Source organism: Suncus etruscus, chromosome 14 (genome assembly GCF_024139225.1).
Source record: "Suncus etruscus isolate mSunEtr1 chromosome 14, mSunEtr1.pri.cur, whole genome shotgun sequence".
In the NCBI taxonomy this organism is placed as follows: domain Eukaryota; kingdom Metazoa; phylum Chordata; class Mammalia; order Eulipotyphla; family Soricidae; genus Suncus; species Suncus etruscus.
The window spans coordinates 2,516,318-2,533,645 of NC_064861.1; the positions used below are offsets into that span (position 1 = coordinate 2,516,318).

Consider the following 17,328-nt stretch of genomic DNA (forward strand, 5'->3'; position numbering starts at 1 on the left):
CTCGGCCCCTGCTCAGCTGGCTTCGACGCCGCGAGGCGCCCGCTCCCCCCGGCGCCTCCCCAGGGAGAGTCGGGCCCGCCCACGGGGGCCGCCGGTGGACAGCGCGGGCTGCCTGCCTGGCCTTGGCGCACGGCCCGGCGTCGGGGCTGCTTCCCGGGCGGGCAGCCGGCGGTGGCCGTGGCCGGGGACGCGGCGGCTCTGAGCCGGGAAGCGCCTCCGCCGGCGCCGCCGCCTCCGTCCGGCCGCCTCCGCCTCTCCGCGCCGGCCACCCCCCGCCAGCCCGCGGGCCCCTCTGCGCCGGGTCCCCCTGACGCGGCCCGCCCCGTGGCCGCCTGCCTGCCTCCGGGCGGGAGGAACGGCCGGGCGAGCGCTCCCCGAAGCGGGCGGCCGCCTCCGCGCGCCCGGGACGCGACGGCGGCGGACGGGCGGGACGCTTCGGGGAGCCTCACCCGGCAGGGTCGAGGGCGCGCTCCTGGCTCCGAGCTCGCCGCACGGCTGGAGGGTCCGCGCGGAACCCGTGCGAGCGCATGCACGAACGACGCCCCGCCGGAGCCCTCGGCCTCTGCCCAGGAAGGCGGCTCAGGCGGAGCTAAAGGGGCCGAAGGCGGCCGCCGGTCCCAGGGCCTACGGGGCGTCAGGGAGGCCAGTGCTCAGGACTCGGTCTGCCAACAGGCCATGTGTCACCGCATCGTGATCTGGCCTTCGACCGTTTCCTACAAAATCTGACTTTCTTCTATCCTGTTTCCTGCCTCACTTACACCTCACTTAGACTGACTTCTCCAGGGAGAATGTCTAAACTTCCTGTCCTCTTGGACTGTCTGGCATCCTGGGGCTTGGCAAACAGATCTATACTTAATCCAAAGATGTCTATCCCTCAAATGAACAGTAAGACTGGTTTAAGTACATCGCGGGCCCATATCAAGTATTATTGCATATTTGAGTCATGTTTAAGAAATTAGAACTTGGGGGGCCCAAGAGATAACACAGCGGCGTTTGCCTTGCAAGCAGCCGGCCCAGGACCTAAGGTGGTTGGTTCGAATTCTGACATCCCATAGGGTCCCCCGTGCCTGCCAGGAGCTATTTCTGAGCAGACAGCCAGGAGTGACCCCTGAGCAATGCCGGGTGTGGCCCAAAACCAAAACAAACAAACAAACAAACAAACAAAGATGTCTATCCCTCAAATGAACAATAAGACTGGTTTAAGTACATCTCGGGCCCATATCAAGTATTATTGCATATTTGAGTCATGTTTAAGAAATTAGAACTTGGGGGGCCCAAGAGATAACACAGCGGCGTTTGCCTTGCAAGCAGCCGACCCCGGACCTAAAGTGGTTGGTTCGAATTCTGGCGTCCCATAGGCTCCCCCGTGCCTGCCAGGAGCTATTTCTGAGCAGACAGCCAGGAGTGACCCCTGAGCACCGCTGGGTGTGGCTCAAAAACCAAAAATTAAAAAAATAATTACAACTTGGGGCCGGAGATATAGCATGGAGGTATTTGCCTTGCATGCAGAAGGTCAATGGTTCGAATCCAGCATCCCATATGGTCCCCCGTACCTGTCACGAGTGATTTCTGAGCATAGAGCCAGGAGTAACCCCTGAGCCCTGCCAGGTGTGACCCAAAAACCAAAAAAAAAAGAAAGAAAGAAAGAAAGAAAGGAAGGAAGGAAGGAAGGAAGGAAGGAAGGAAGGAAGGAAGGAAGAAAGAAAGAAAGAAAGAAAGAAAGAAAGAAAGAAAGAAAGAAAGAAAGAAAGAAAGAAAGAGGGCCCGGAGAGATAGCACAGCAGCGTTTGCCTTGCAAGCAGCCGATCCAGGACCAAAGGTGGTTGGTTCGAATCCCGGTGTCCCATATGGTCCCCCGTGCCTGCCAGGAGCTATTTCTGAGCAGACAGCCAGGAGTAACCCCTGAGCAATGCTGGGTGTGACCCAAAAACCAAAAAAAAGAAAGAAAGAAAGAAAGAAAGAAAGAAAGAAAGAAAGAAAGAAAGAAAGAAAGAAAGAAAGAAAGAAAGAAAGAAAGAAAGAAAGAAAGAAAGAGGGAGGGAGGGAGGGAAGGGAGGAAGGAAGGAAGGAAGGAAGGAAGGAAGGAAGGAAGGAAGGAAGGCAAGCAAGCAAGAAAGAAAGAAAGAAAGAAAGAAAGAAAGAAAGAAAGAAAGAAAGAAAGAAAGAAAGAAAGAAAGAAAGAGGGCCCGGAGAGATAGCACAGCGGTGTTTGCCTTGCAAGCAGCCGATCCAGGACCTAAGGTGGTTGGTTCGAATCCCGGTGTCCCATATGGTCCCCCGTGCCTGCCAGGAGCTATTTCTGAGCAGACAGCCAGGAGTAACCCCTGAGCAACGCTGGGTGTGACCCAAAAACCAAAAAAAAAGAAAGAAAGAAAGAAAGAAAGAAAGAAAGAAAGAAAGAAAGAAAGAAAGAAAGAAAGAAAGAAAGAAAGAAAGAAAGAAAGAAAGAAAGAAAGAAAGAAAGAAAGAAAGAAAGAAAGAAAAGAAAAAAATTAGAACTTGGGGCCGGAGAAATAGCATGAAGGTAATGAGTTTGCCTTGCATGCAGAAGGACAGTGGTTCAAATCCTAGCATCCCATATGGTCCCCGGAGCCTGTCAGGAGCGATTTCTGAGCATAGAGCCAGGAGTAACCCCTGAGCACTGTGGCATGTGACCCAAAAAACAAAAACAAATAAAAAAAGAAATTAGAACTTGATTACAAGTGAATACATCCATTTAATATAAAAATATGATGGTTAGTGTCCTCTTATCTAACTAGATGAACACTACTTCTCTGGTTGCAAGCAAGTGGGCCCTGGCACAGAGGTCTGGGTGAGAGCTTTGCATGTGGGAGCCCTGGGTTTGGCCCCAACATTGCAGGCTTCCCTGAATACAGTCAGCTGTGGCCACAAAGCAAACGCTATCAAATAAATATAACTCTACATTAACCTTCAATGAGTGTAGGTGATTGAGGCCAAACTTCTTGTCATTGATGCTGGTAAAACATCAGAGTTAGGACCACTCAAAGACCAAAGCAGAAGTGTATTAAATAGCTGAATACCAGGACAGAGACAAAGTTAGAATTTAATCTTTGCTTGAAAAAAAAAAAACAACACAACACATACACCCACACTTTTTTTTCTTCTGGGCCCTGGAGACAGGGCAGGGGTTAGGGCTCATGTGGGACCCTTAACCTCAGTGGAGCCCAGTTACCACAGGGTCCCTGAGCACTTCGAGGTAAAGGTCTAATTACCCCTCACCATTGCCAGGATGACCCTTGATGCCACCCCCACAGGGCCCAAGCAGCTCTGCATCTTCAGTTCTTGCACTGTGTGGTCTGATGGGTCGACCGCTGTCTGAGACGCCCTGGCCATTGAGAGGATCAAAATAAGAGCCTTCGGGGCCGGGAAGGTGGCGCTAGAGATAAGGTGTCTGCCTTGTAAGCTCTACCAAGGAATGGACCACGGTTCGATCCCCCGGCGTCCCATATGGTCCCCCCAAGCGAGGGGCGATTTCTGAGCACATAGCCAGGAGTAACCCCTGAGCGTCAAACGGGTGTGGCCCAAAAACCAAAAAGAAAAAAAATAAATAAGAGCCTTCGTTTTTTTTTTTTTTTTTTTTTTTTTCCGTACTTCCAATTTAATCACACTTATGCTTACAAATCAGGGCTCTTTTGAAAGGATTCTTTCTGCAGGGCTTGTTCTCTTTGGTAGTAAGAGGGGTGGGACCAGCGAGCAGGTGCTGGGCCAGCCCCATCTGGAGTGACACTGTAGTTTCATCTGCCTACAGTGATCTCAGAAGCTCTGGATAGAGGTCTGGGTGGCAGGAGGCAGGAAGGTGCATTCAGAGAGGACAGACGAAGATGAGCCATCCTGGTGGTCTAGGGTCACAGGCTCCAGCCTCCATCAATGACCATGGGGCTACCCGTGATGTAGGCAGACTGTGGGGGGAGACAGAGGGACAGGACATGGCAGTCAGCGCGGGTCTTTATCAGGGTTTCTAGGACGGTAGACACAGACCCCCTGATAAACACCTCGGGTAGAAGGCAGTGTGCCCTATACTGTAGCCCTGGATAGGTTTGTGGGACACACTGCGGGGCTAGGCTGGTGGGCCGGCCCACCATCTTCTAAGCAGGTTCTTCAGTGCAGTGCAGTGAGTGGGTCAGGAGCACAACAGAAAATCAGAAAGTCTGGTGAGAGCCTACCCCCCCAGCTGAGGGCCAAGAATAGCAGAAGCAGCAGCATTTCTCTTAAAACTCAGGATAAGTCTTGGGTTTTGTGCCACAAAGAGACTTTTTTCTCAGTTTTTGGGCCACACCCAGCGGCCCAAGGGGTCATTCCTCGCAGGCTCGGGGGACAATCTGGGATGCCAGGGATTGAACTCAGGTCAGCCGCATGCAAGGCCAATGCCCTCCCCACTGTGAATTGCTGTGAGCCTGAGACTTATTTTTAAATTTTTTGGAGTGGAAGACGGAGTTAGGGTCACCCCCCACTATGCTCAAGGCTGATACCTGGTGGGGGTCAGGGGACCAGATTTGGTGTTAGGAATTAAACTTGGCTGACCCGTGCAAAGCAAGCACCCTAACACCTGTCTGTACTCTCTTTCCCTCTGGCTCCAAGAGTGGTTATGTTCGAGTCACAGCGGACAGCGGCGGTGTGAGTGGTGCTAGCCTGCCCACCTCATCTGAGGCCAGGTACACGAGGAGCAGAGCCACTTCCTCCGCTGTGGCGAATCTTCCCGTCCTTTGCCTCTTTAGGAAATCACTCAGTGCCTGAAAGGGGAGAGGCGAGGCTGTCCTTGTTACTGCGGTTAGAGGCAGAGTTCAAGGGAGCCCAGCTGTGGTGACCACCGCGATGAGCTATGAGCATGAGCTGCCCTGTGTGACAGACACCCCAGCCACATGTGGAGCCTCTGGGGCACGAGCTTGCGTGGAACATGCCAGAAAGTGGATATTCAGGAGGTTGTGTGTGGAGGGGAAACAGAAGTTGAGACTCACAGTGATACAACACCCCACAGCTGTCACGGGGGAGGGCGAGTGGCTGGGGTGTGCTGGGAGCGGTGCTCAGGTACCCTGGGCTACTTTGGTATGTGATTCAGCAGAGGGCTGCGGGCCTCCCTTCGCTCTGTCCCGGCCTTACCTGAGCATCTGACCCGTGGTCCAGGTGATCATGGGGTACAATCATCCCAAGCCCCTCAGAGTGTAAAACTGAGACAGCCCGAAGCCCCCCTCCTCCACCACCAAGCCAGCAGCCAGTGCCCTCCTGTCCCTTCCACGGAGGACTTGGTACCTCTGTGGGGTCCGGCCTGGCCTGGATCCTTTCCTGTAGAGACGGGGTGTCTACAGTTCCTGGGATTGGAGCCACACAGTTTAGTTAGAAACGGCAGAGACACCTCAGGCCCCTCGTACAGCACCAGGGGCCCTACCACCTGCCATTTCGCCATAGAGAATGAAACTACCTTTATAAACACAAGCTGTGGTTTTTCTTTTTTTTTTTTTTTTTTTTTTTTTTTTTTTTTTGGTTTTTGGGCCACACCCAGTAACGCTCAGGGGTTACTCCTGGCTATGTGCTCAGAAGTTGCTCCTGGCTTGGGGGACCATATGGAACACTGGGGGATCGAACCGCGGTCCGTCCAAGGTTAGCGCAGGCAAGGCAGGCACCTTACCTTTAGCGCCACCGCCCGGCCCCAAGCTGTGGTTTTTGTTGTTGCTTTTTTTTTTTTTTTTTATCTTGGGGCCACAACTGGCTCTGTGCTCAGGAATTTCTCCTGGCATCTCAGGGACCCTTTGGGACGCCAGGGATCAAACCAGGTTGGCGGCATGTAAACACCAACTCCACTTGCCTAAAGGTTCTACACTTTTTACATTGGTTTCAAATGTTCAAATTATCGAGGGCCAGAGTGATAGCACAATGTTAGGGTGTTTGCTTCGCACACAACCGACCCTGAACAGATCCTGATTCAATCCTCGGCATCCTATATGTTCCCCCAAGCCTGCCAGGAGCGATTTCTGAGCAGAGTCAGGAGTAACTCCTCAGCATTTTCGGGTGTGGCCCATAAATCAAATGTTCAAATTCTTTGCGGGCGATGGTGGTAGAGGAGTGGTGCTCAGAGATGCTGGTGACCATCCTAAGGCACTCAGACAACAGAGGCTGGCATGGTTTTTGTTGCCATTCACCCCTGCCACATGACAGCCGTGCAGCACCACAGCCCCACCAGGCTGCCCTGGGTGCGCCTGACCTGTCCAGTTCCTTGTTCCCAAGAGCCAGGTGGCTTTTTCCAGCCATCTGAATACCCCACCGTTCCCGAGTCATCACGTCACTGTTTCCTCTGAGTCAGTGGCTCCAAGGCCCAAGGATCAGGATCTTTCCTGTCCCTGCCATCCTCGTTCCAGGGCCACGAAATGAGTCACACAGCCTTTCAGCCCCTCACCCCGCGGTGGTCTGCAGCCAGGAGAGCCTAGCACACCCCAATCTCCTGGAACCTTCCAGACTCTGACACCTCCTCTCTAGCAGCTGTTCCCCTCATGCAGCTGAGCTCCAGGGAGCCTCTGATTCAGGGTTTAACCTCTGAGTAACCTGGGCCATTGCTCGGGTAGGCAAGGGAACACCCCTCTGGCTGTGCTCTCAGGAACCTGCCCTGGCCTGGGTCCCACTCTCCTCCCCAATCTTTCTGGGGAACCAGGAGGGCATGACCCTCCTACCCAGCTCCCACTGCAGGGACACAGGTGTGGTTGCTTCCAAATCTGATACCAAAGCAAGGTCCATGGGCATACACAGCACAGACACAGGGCCCTGAGTCCCACACAGCTCTCCTGACCTTCAAGACCTCTCTGGCCTCTTTCCCACAAGCTGCTCTGGCAGCCAGGACCTGCAGAGGACATGGGTCATTCTAGCACTTTGCAGGGGGCTGCAGGACCCGAGGACCCAGCTCCAGCCCACCTGCTATTTGTCCTACAGCAACAGGCCTTCTCCTAGGCCTGACCTGTGCCTGGACAGTAGGGTGGTGTGGCCCACACTCACCAGGGCACACGCAGTTGCAGCGGATGCCTTGCTGGATGAAGTCCGCAGCCACTGCCTTGCTGAGCCCGATGACAGCCGCCTTGCTGGCACTGTACACACATCTATTCACCACACCTGCATACGGGGCACCGAGTCAGGCCTGGGGTGGGCACCCTTCCCTTTCCCACCTCCTGCTCCACTGAGTGTGGGGGCCCAGCCTGGGAAATGCTTGCACCAGTGGACCCACCCTCGAAAACCTGAGTGAGAAGGAGCAATAGGAAATATGGGGCTGGCAGGGAGTGCTTGGCAGAGAGCTGCCTGGGAGGGGCATGGAAGTAATTTCTTTATCCGTCATGACTACCGTGGGTCAGCCCAGCCGTGTCTGGACCTTGGGACTGGGGTGCCCTCGGCGGCATCTGGGGTGGTGGGAACCGGCCCTACCTTTGATGCTGGATGCAACTGAGGACATGTTGATGATGTTGCCAGACTTCTGAGCCAGCATCTGCCCAAGAGCAGCAGGGAGGGAGTAGATGGAGAGATGAAGAGGTGGAGGGATGAGAGGGGGAGGGTAGAGGGTAGAGGAATGAAAGGGGAGGGAGATGGGAACATAAAGGGATGGAATGGTAGAGGGGTGAGAAATGGAGGGTGGCGGAATGAGGGTGGTGGGATGGAGGGCGGTTGAGAGACAGAGGGTGGTGGACTGTAGTCGCAGCCCTGGTGCCTGACCTTGGGCAGAAGAGCCTTGATCATCAGGTACATGCTGCGCACATTGAGATTCATGGAGAAGTCCCAGTCCTGCTCCTCACAGTCCAGGATGGTGCCGTGGTGCACGAAGCTGAGAGCCAGGTGAGAGCCTGTAACCCCTGGCTATTGCATCTCTCCCTCCTCAGCCCTGACGGAACCATTCTTTCTCTTCCCCCTCTCTCTTTCTCTCTCTCTCTCTCTCTCTCTCTCTCTCTCTCTCTCTCTCTCTCTCTCTCTCTCTCTCTCTCTCTGTTTTATGGGCCATGCCCAGCAGTGCCCAGAGTTGATCCTAGCCCTGTGATGCCAGGGATGGGATTAGGATCACCAGAGTGGTACCTGGATCCATCCCAGGCCTCACACATGCCAGACAGCAGCCACCTGAACCCCAACCCCAGCTCCAACACTCTTCCCTTAAACAGAGGCCAGAATCAGGGGACCCAGAGCACAAAGAATCTCCATGGCCACCTGTGACCATCCCAGGATTCATCCAACCCAGCAAGACGGGACCAAGAGCTGTTGTTGCACTGGGGTCCTGCTTGCCAAGCAGCAGTGCCCCCTGGTGGCACAAATAGGGCATGCCAAGGGAACTCAGTGGCACAAATGGGGCATGTCAAGGGAACTCAAAATGACAAGGAAAAGAGAGCAGCTAAGGAGAGTAATAGCCTGGACTTACAGAGTCCACAGAGCAGGCAAGGGCTGGAGTGATAGCATAGCAGAAGGTGTTTTCAACCCAGCTTTGATCCCCAGCATCCATATGGTACCATTCTTTTATTTTTTATTTATTTATTTATTTATTTTTTGGGCCACACCCTGCGGTGCTCAGGGGTTACTCTGGCTGTCTGCTTAGAAATAGCTCCTGACAGGCACGGAGGACCATATGGGACACCGGGATTTGAACCAACCACCTTTGGTCCTGGATCGGCTTGCAAGGCAAACACCGCTGTGCTATCTCTCTGGGCCCCAGATGTAATTCTTTTTTTTTTTTTTTTTTTTTTTTTTTGGTTTTTGGGTCACACCCGGCAATGCTCAGGGTTTTTTCCTGGCTCCGTGCTCAGAAATTGCTCCTGGCATGCACGGGGGACCATATGGGACGCCGGGATTCGAACCGATGACCTTCTGCATGAAAGGTAAATGCCTTACCTCCATGCTATCTCTCCGGCCCCTAGATGTAATTCTTGAGTGCCGAGCCAGGAGTAACCCCTGAGCACCGCTGGGTGTGACCCAAAAGGAAAATAACGTTTATATATATATATATATATATATATATACATACATATGTATATGTATATGATATATATGTATATGTATATGTATATGATATGTATATATATTTTGGTTTTTGCGTCACACCCGGCAGCGCTCAGGGGTTCCTCCTGGCTCTTCGCTCAGAAATCGCCCCTGGCAGGCTCGGGGGACCCTATGGGATGCCGGGATTCGAACCACCGTCCTTCTGCATGGAAGGCAGACGCCCCACCTCCATGCTATCTCGCCAGCCCCGACGTTCATATTTTCAACCCACAGATCTCCTTTGTTTTGGTGGAGGGAGGGTTTGGGCCACATTTGGCTGTGCTCAGGGATCCCACCATCTGTAGGCTCAGAACCGACTCCGACTCAGTGCTCAGGAATGACTCCTGGTGGGAATCATGGAACCATATGGGGTGCTAGGGATTGAATCTCCATTGACTGTGGACAAGACAAAAGCCTTATCCCTGCCCTCTCTCTGGCACGACCCGTTCTCCAAAGCTGCCTGAGGTGAAGCTGTTGTTAGCTGTGCTCAGTTTCTTCCTTGTTCTGCCTCTTCCTTCTAGGAGGCTCAGCTGGTTGTTCATAAACAAATGGCCACAAATTGCTGTTGAATTTAATTTCTTTTTTTTGTTTGTTTTTGGGCCACACCCAGTGATGCTCAGGGGTTACTCCTGGCTATGCGCTCAGATATCACTCCTGGCTTGGGGGACTATATGGGACACCGGGAGATTGAACCGAGGTCTGTCCTAGGCTAGCGTGGGCAAGGCAGACACCTTATCTCTTGTGCCACCACTCTTGCCTCTGTTCTTTGTTTGTTTGTTTGTTTTGGTTTTTTGAGTCACACCTGGCAGCGCTCAGGGGTTACTCCTGGCTCTACACTCAAAAATTGCCCGTGGCAGGCTCGGGAAACCATATTCAAACCACTGTCCTTCTGCATGCAAGGCAAACACCTTACCTCCATGCTATCTCTCCAGCCCCTTGCCGCTGTTTTAATTTAATTTCTGTACATCCTCACACACACTCAACTATGGGTACAGAGATATTGGGGGAGGGTCCTGAAACAATAGTGGGGAGCACTGACTTTGCATGAGAGAAGGGAACCCAGGGGCCCTTGTGCTGCCTGCTTAGCTGTGACTCCTTGTAGTGGTCCTGCCTGTCCTGTCCCATTTGTTGAGGGCTTAGCGTGGCTAACCTCAACGTTCCTGAGGCAACTGTATACAGAGATGTGCAGAAGCTGTGTGTGGACACACAGACTGGACATTCAGACCTGTGTTTCTCAGCTATACCCCAGCCCCCCCCCCTAAGTGGTGCTGGCTGGGGGTCTGTATCCAGGGAGGTGTCTCTGAACAGTCAGACGTGAAGAACTTGTGGATCTCGGACAAGATAGAAAAGTCTGAATTCGGGGCTGGAGAGATAGCATGGAGGTAAGGCATTTGTCTTGCGTGCAAAAGGTCGGTGGTTAGAGTCCCGGCGTCCCGTGTGGTCCCCTGAGCCTGCCAGGAGCGATTTCTGAGCATAGAGCCAGGAGTAGCCCCTGGGAACTGTTGGGTGTGACCCAAAAACAAAAACAAAAAAAGCAAACAAAAAAAAAGAGAAAAGTCTGAATTCCAGGTGAGATCTGGGTGTAGAGGCAGGTGGATGCATAGGGTGGTGGTACTGTTCGATCACCTGCCCTGTCCACCTGCTGAACACTTGTCTAGCAATGCTGTGCCCCAGTCTGGTCATGGACCCAAGAGCTGTGCCTTGCCCCCCACATCCTTAGGACTCTATGGGACATTTGACCTACCCAGCCACATTACAGAGCACGTCCACTCGTTCCACCTCGCTGGCAAACTGGTCAATCTGTTTCTTTTTCGTGACGTCCATGACGCGGGTCTGGATGCCTGGAGAGGACATAGAAGGTGCCACGTGATTAGATCTCGTGAGTGGAGCTACCCTGAACTACCTACCCACTTGGTGGTTCTGAGATGTGAGCACGCAGGCAGGGGGCAAAGGATGATCAGTGAGCTCAGGTGCCTGTGCAGGATGTCTGGAGCCCTCTTGGCATCAGGCGGTCCATGAGCACTGCAGGGATGAATCACAGAGCCAGGAGTGAGCCTGAGTGCAGAGCCAGGAGTGATCACTGAGTGCAGAGCCAGGAATGATCCCTGAGTCCAAAGCCAGGAGGGAGCCCTAAGCACAGAGCCAGGCGTGATTTTCAAGCACAGAAGCAGGAGTGATCTCTGAGCACAGAGCCAGGAGTGAGTCTTGAGCACAGAGCAGGAGTGAGCCCCAAGCACAGAAACAGGAGTAATTCCTAGGCGAAGCTCCGAACTCCAGCAAAACGGAAGCACAGCAGCTGTGCCCTAAACAACTCAGGGCACATCTTCAGGTGGCCGTGGCTGCTGTGGCCCGTCCTGTGCAGGGCTGGCCGGCGCTCCAGGCCTGCTCTGATCACACCTGTCCCCGCTCACCTGGGTGCGCTTCCAATTCCTGCAGCTTGGCCGCGTTGATGTCGACGGCGACGACTTTGGCGCCTTCCCTCGCACAGGCCTGCTTGGCACAGAGCACAGAGCGGTCTTTGTGGCCTCTGGACGGAGCCAGGGCTTGCGAGTCCCTCGGGGCAGCCCGGCCTACATTGCCCGAGTAATGGGGCTTAGCCCGAGGGGCTGGCGGCCTCGAGCTGAGGCCCGGTGTGCTTAGAGGGCCCTGTGGCATTACCAGGGGGTGTTGTGGTCTGGCCGCCTGTGCACGAGCCGGTGCACCAGTCCAGAAGTAAGGGTGCCCACACGCACTATTCCTTTCTTAGCAGGGAACCGAAGGTCTCAGGCCCCTACAGGCCTGAGGGAGGGGGCAGTCAGAACCAGCGGGGGGAGGGGGGGAGGCGGATGGGGCCGGCCAGATATGTGGGCTGGACCCTGGGTGGGTGGGTATCAGGTCAGAGGGGTGGGAAGAAGGGTGGGTGTAGTCTAGATGAGTGGGGTGGAGTGGGAGGGTGGAGAGTGGGAGCTAGTGGAGTGAAGATGGCCTAGTAGTAGTGGCCTTCTAGCTAGTAGAAGAGTAAATGGCCACGGTCCAGAGGAGTGGGCAGGATGGAGAAGTGGGCGTGGCCCAGAGTAGTGAGCAGGGAGTGAGCTGGTGTGGGACAGTGGGGTGGGCATGACCCAGATGAGTGGGCAGGCATAAAAAATAGGGGGGCAGGGGCCGGAGAGATAGCATGGAGGTAAGGCGTTTGCCTTTCATGCAGAAGGTCATCGGTTCAAATCCCGGCGTCCCATATGGTCCCCCGTGCCTGCCAGGAGCTACTACTGAGCAGATAGCCAGGAGTAACCCCTGAGCGATGCCGGGTGTGGCCCAAAAACCAAAAAAAAAAAAAAAAAAAATAGGGGGGCAGTGTCTAGGGGACCAAGTAGAACCTCAAGGAGTGGCTTGGCTTAAGGATCAGAGTGGGGCTCGGCTGGGCTGCCCTAGCATGACCTCTGGTGCCTAGGTGAGGAGCAGTGACTGAGACCCAAGTTGACAAAAGACAGAGCCTAGTGGAGGTGTGGGGTGCGCTCTTGGTACTGCCCAGCCCCTCCACGGTAGAAAGTGGCCAATGCCGTCCCTTACCAGGGCTGCAGCGCGCCCGATGCCTTGGGCAGCTGCTGTCACCACCACCACCTTCCCGTCTAGGCGGCCCATGGTGAAAGTGGTCCTACAGGAATGGACTCGAGAGTTCTCTTCAAGAATAGTGCTAAAATTGGAACAACACAGAAAAGATTAGCATGGCCCTCTGCCATCGCCCGTCTCAGGTGCCCCAAGCGTGATCACTCGGGAGTTTGGGTCCCTGCACAGGGCCCACGGAAGCCAGGTGAACACAGGTGTGGAGGCGCAAAGCCAGACCCTAAGCCATCCTGTGAGCCTCCTACACCCTGCATCCAGACCCCACAAGGTTGGGCTACCACGCCTCCTGGTGTGGGTTCCAGGGACTGGGGTGCAGTTCACAATGTCCAGCTGCTTGAGGGTCCTTTCTTTTCCCCTGGGCTAGATTTCAGGAGTCAGAGTTTGGAGGGCAGCTGTAAGGGCAGAGAGGATACGCTGGCCTGGCTCCTTGCCATGGACAGCTCAGGCCATAGCACAGTGGGGGCGTGGTGAGCACGGGACACATGGACGCAGGCCAGGGAGGGTCGAGGGAGGCCATCCATGTGCCAAGGTCAGCTGACTATCTGCTAGGCATCTGCAGGGAGCTCAACCTACCGTGGCCAGACTCAGCAGGCCCTAGGACCTCACCTCGCTCCAATGTCCTTTTAGCTGCCCTCGGGTGGCCAGCATGATGTGATTGGTGGCCAACTGTCAGGGCATCTGCGCCCCCAGGCTCCCTTCTGGTAGGAGGGGCTCATTCAGCCTGGCTGACCCTCAAACACTTGCATCTGAATGGCCCCTGCTAGTTCGAACTACAGTGTACTAACTCCCAGTGCTATAACAAAGCCAACTAGATCTAGATTCTCATGTTGACTTGCTGCCCTTTCTCTGGGCTATCCGAACTGAGTGTTCTAAATCACCGAGCTACCGGGGTCAGAGTGATAGCACAGCGGGGAGGGTGCTTGCTTTCCTTGTGCTGGGTCATCTTGTTTTTGATTGGCAGCTCATTCCCTGGGCACCACCAGGAATAATTTCTGGTTCTGAGTATAGAGCCTTGAGTACTTCCAGATGTGGCCCCCAAACCCAAACCAACCAACCAAACACACAGAAAAAGAAAACAGATTATAACTGTGTTATAGGGGCCGGAGAGATAGCATGGAGGTAAGGTATTTGTCTTTCATGCAAAAGGTCATTGGTTTGAATCCTGGCATCCCATATGGTCCCCCGAGCCTGTCAGGAGCGATTTCTGAGTGTGGAGCCAGGAGTAACCCCCAAGCACTGCCGGATGTGACCCCCCCAAAATATTTATAACTGTGTTATAATCTGGGCTTCTAATTCTGGTTTATAGACACTCATTCATTTTTCATAACTAACTTGCTCTGCTCTAGCTTGTCTACTCTCATACCAAATTACAAAGCAGCCACCACAGCCCAAGTCATCACAGCTACACTCCAGCAAAGGAAAAAAAAAAAAAAAGAGGAAAGGAGGGAGGGAAGGAGGAAAAGCTCAAAGTCCTTTGAGGGGGGCCGGGTAGGTGGCGCTGGAGGTAAGGTGTCTGCCTTGCAAGCGCTAGCCAAGGAAGGACCGCGGTTCGATCCCCCGGCGTCCCATATGGTCCCCCCAAGCCAGGGGCGATTTCTGAGCACATAGCCAGGAGTAACCCCTGAGCGTCACCGGGTGTGGCCCAAAAACCAAAAAAAAAAAAAAAAAAAAGTCCTTTGAGGATGTCCTTGTCCACCCCCTCCCATGAAGGGGGCTGGATGCAAGTGCTCTGTTTTCCAGTCTATCTCAAGTAAAAGTGGAGGGTTAGTGGGGCTGGTGCTAAGGGTGCAGTGAGACACGGACGTGTTCCCATCTGAGGCTGTGGTTTGGAGGTCCTGGGCTGAATCCGTGTGCACAGGCTCTGTGGGTTGGGGGCAGTAGAGGCGACTGGAGACTTCTAGAATTCCCCAAAAAATGAGCTCCAAAGGAGCTGGAGAGATAGCTCAGCGATAGGGCGTTTGCCTTGCAAACAGCTGACACAGGATTGACGATGGTTCAAATCCCGGCACCCCATATGGTCCCCCGCACCTGCCAGGAGCAATTTCTGAACAGAGCTAGGAGTAACCCCTGAGCACCGCCGGATGTGGCCCCCAAACCAAACCCCCCCCAAAAAAGAGCTCTAAAGGCTCGATTTTACTTAGTGGGGCGCATTTCCAGGGAAGGGGACTTGGGAGCTCAGGCTGGCAGGCTCCTCTTTCATTTGACCATTTGGGGAAACTGAGGGCTAATTTCCACTTGCACTGCCTGCGGGTGGGTCCACCCACCAAACCTGGGACCCTCACACTTGCTCCTAAAAGGTTCAGAACTTACGTGAGCGCGACTGCCCGAGCTCCCGAACGTGCGGCCACCAGACCAGAGCGCCTCTGGCGGGCTGCTGGGACTCGTGACTAGGGGTGGTGCTAGGCTGGGCCGGGCAGGCCAGGGGGTGGTGCTTAGCCATCCCCGCACACTGCCGTGCCCGGTGGCGACTGGGAGAACTGAGCCCCCCGCAGGCGACGGGAACAGTTGTGAGCTTTTGAGGTTCGCTTTGGGGCAACCCTGAGGGCTAGCTTAGATGCTGCTTGCTCGGAGCTCAGCGCAGTGCAGGGATATATCAGAAGGGCATGCCTGAGCGGGAGCAGGTGGCAGAGGCAGCATCCACGACTCAGCGCTGGGCAGTGCCGCCTGGAGCAGGAGGGTGGGACCCGGCTGCCTGACTTGGCTCTGGACAGCTCCGGGCGCTTCCTGCTCGGCCCAGTGACCTGCAGGGCCAGGGCAGATACCAGACAGAGCCAGCGCTCCTCTGGTCAAACTTCACTGATTCCACTTATGTGCCCGCTGCCCAAGGACTCAGGGTCACCCCTGGGTGTAGCGCCTGTGCCCGTGGCCAAGTCTCCCCAGTCAGTACATGGCCATCCTGGAGGAGGAGGAGGAGGAGGAGGAGGAGGAGGAGGAGGAGGAGGAGGAGGAGGAGGAGGAGGAGGAGGAGGAGGAGGAGGTGGTTCTGGAGATCCAGCCCCTGTCCACTTGCAGTCGCAACTCCTGAGCTGCTCAGCTCCTCCAAGAATCCAGGACACCCAAGTCTCAGCCCACAGCTCACGAGTCTTTGCTCAGATGCTTTGGAAGGGAGACTGGGGCTGAGAGAGGCGTGCAGAGCCCCGCTCTGAGCCCATACACATGCTCCTCCACCCCAGGGAACTCAGACACAACCTGGCCTTTAGACCGCATGAAGTGCATCCTTGGAGGCCAGGGCCCCAGGGGACAAAACTATGGCTCCCGTCTAAGGGGGGAGGCAGCGAAGTTCTGTGAGGCTCCTGGATTGGGCAAGACAGGCCCTAGAATTGAGGGGCAGGATGTCCACTCAGGAGGGCACTCCTGCCAGTGCATGGCGAGATTCTGACCTGCCTGGAGGCACTGCCAGGCCTGAGAGGCTGAGCGGTCTGTGCTGGTGGCTGAAGTGATACGGAGACCTGTCCTGAGGACTGGTGAAAACTGGCCCCTAAGAAAACATGGTGTAACCTGTCTTCAATTTTAAAATACCGAATTTGGGGGCCAGAGTGATAGTACAGAAGGTTGGGTGCTTATTTTGCACATGGCCAATCTGGGTTTGATCCCTGAGACCCCATATGGTTCCCCCAATACTGCTAGGAGTAAGCTCTGAGCACCAATGAGTATGAGTATGCCCAAAAAGCAAAACATAAAATTAATCTAATTTTTTGGGGAGGGGCACACCCAGGGACATTCAGGGGGTTACTCCTAACTTTCTGTGCTTAAAATTCACTCCTGGAAGGCTCAGGGACCATACTGGGATGTTGGGGATCGAACCTGGGTTGGCCACCTGCAAGGCAAATGCCCTCTCTGCTATGCTATTGCTCTGGTCTCTATCCTAATTGGATGTAGCTGCGAGTAGTGCGCCTGCCCAGAGCTCCATTCCAGAACCACGAGGTCCCAACGGTCACTAGATGTAACCCCAGGGGGCCCGAGTAGCATTGTGTCCTCCTGAGCATCTCTATGGAGGTCCCCTCAGCTCCCAAACTGTAAATCAAACTCAAGAAATGAGATCCAACAATTCCTCCAACAAGCTACATAGATGCCCAACTTGAGTGCATTGACGATCATTGCTTTCAAGGCGGTAGAATTGTTTTCGATTTCACTGGTTCCGTGCTTATCTCAATGTATGTGCCATGGGCAGCTCAGTAAAAAACACACATATTCTCCGAAGATGTATAAAGCTGCTAGTGCAGTAAATAACATTTTATTGCAACGAATACATAAATAAAAGGACAGCGGGGACAGTCCTGAGAGGCAGGTGGTTGTTACTGTGTCTTGCACTCAGGCACATCCGCACTGGACTCGGCCATCCAGGGCAGGGGCTTGGGGTTGGCTCTGTCCACTCCCTTGTCACTGTCCACTCCATTGTCGCTAAACGGTCCTGAGCCAAGAATAAAAAAAAAAGAAACAAGAAGACTGTTGATTTTGTTTTTAGGGCCACACCTGGCAGTGCACAGGGATTACTCCTGACAGGCTTATGTGGCTGACATGCCTCTGTGGGTCCCTGCAGACACTACAGGCTTGGTCATGGTGCAGTGGACTTGACCCAGCTCTGTAAGCCTCAGGGTGCAAGGGAGCAAGCATGTGACATGGAGCTGAGGGGGCAGCAGAAAAGTGAGAGATGCAGAGTGCTTGTTTGAAGGAACAGTTGGGGCCAGAGGCTGCACCCTGAGGAGGAGTGTTTTCTGT

The 17,328-nt window shown here is 54.3% G+C and overlaps 2 protein-coding genes across 2 annotated transcripts in view; both read right to left on the reverse strand.

Annotated features, from left to right (window-relative positions):
• Nucleotides 1–3,840: 3,840 nt before the first annotated feature.
• On the reverse strand, nt 3,841–12,673 carry BDH2 (3-hydroxybutyrate dehydrogenase 2). Its single transcript, XM_049786985.1, has 9 exons — nt 12,556–12,673; nt 11,421–11,499; nt 10,754–10,850; nt 7,705–7,813; nt 7,420–7,480; nt 7,000–7,113; nt 5,269–5,327; nt 4,659–4,751; nt 3,841–3,920 (listed from the first exon to the last, which is right to left on the reverse strand). Exons 1-9 carry the CDS (start codon nt 12,625–12,627, stop codon nt 3,867–3,869), a joined length of 738 nt encoding a protein of 245 aa, XP_049642942.1. The 5' UTR covers nt 12,628–12,673; the 3' UTR covers nt 3,841–3,866.
• A 4,219-nt stretch (nt 12,674–16,892) lies between these two features.
• CENPE (centromere protein E) overlaps nt 16,893–17,328 on the reverse strand; it is a 44,374-nt gene continuing 43,938 nt past the window's right edge. Inside the window, exon 49 of the mRNA XM_049786536.1 lies at nt 16,893–17,020. Within this exon, the coding sequence (XP_049642493.1) occupies nt 16,905–17,020 (116 nt within the window). The 3' untranslated portion in view covers nt 16,893–16,904. The remainder of the gene's footprint in view (nt 17,021–17,328) is intronic.

Bases quoted from the DNA above. Each gene is read 5' to 3' on its own strand.
- BDH2 (XM_049786985.1), bottom strand. From the start codon at position 12,627: ATGGGCCGCCTAGACGGGAAGGTGGTGGTGGTGACAGCAGCTGCCCAA. The intron at 7,814-10,753 runs GTAGGTCAAATG...CCTGGCTCTCAG, and splicing joins GTGCTCTGTAATGTGGCTGG to CTTCGTGCACCACGGCACCA. The intron at 5,328-6,999 runs GTGAGTGTGGGC...CTCCAATCCCAG, and splicing joins CTGCAACTGCGTGTGCCCTG to GAACTGTAGACACCCCGTCT.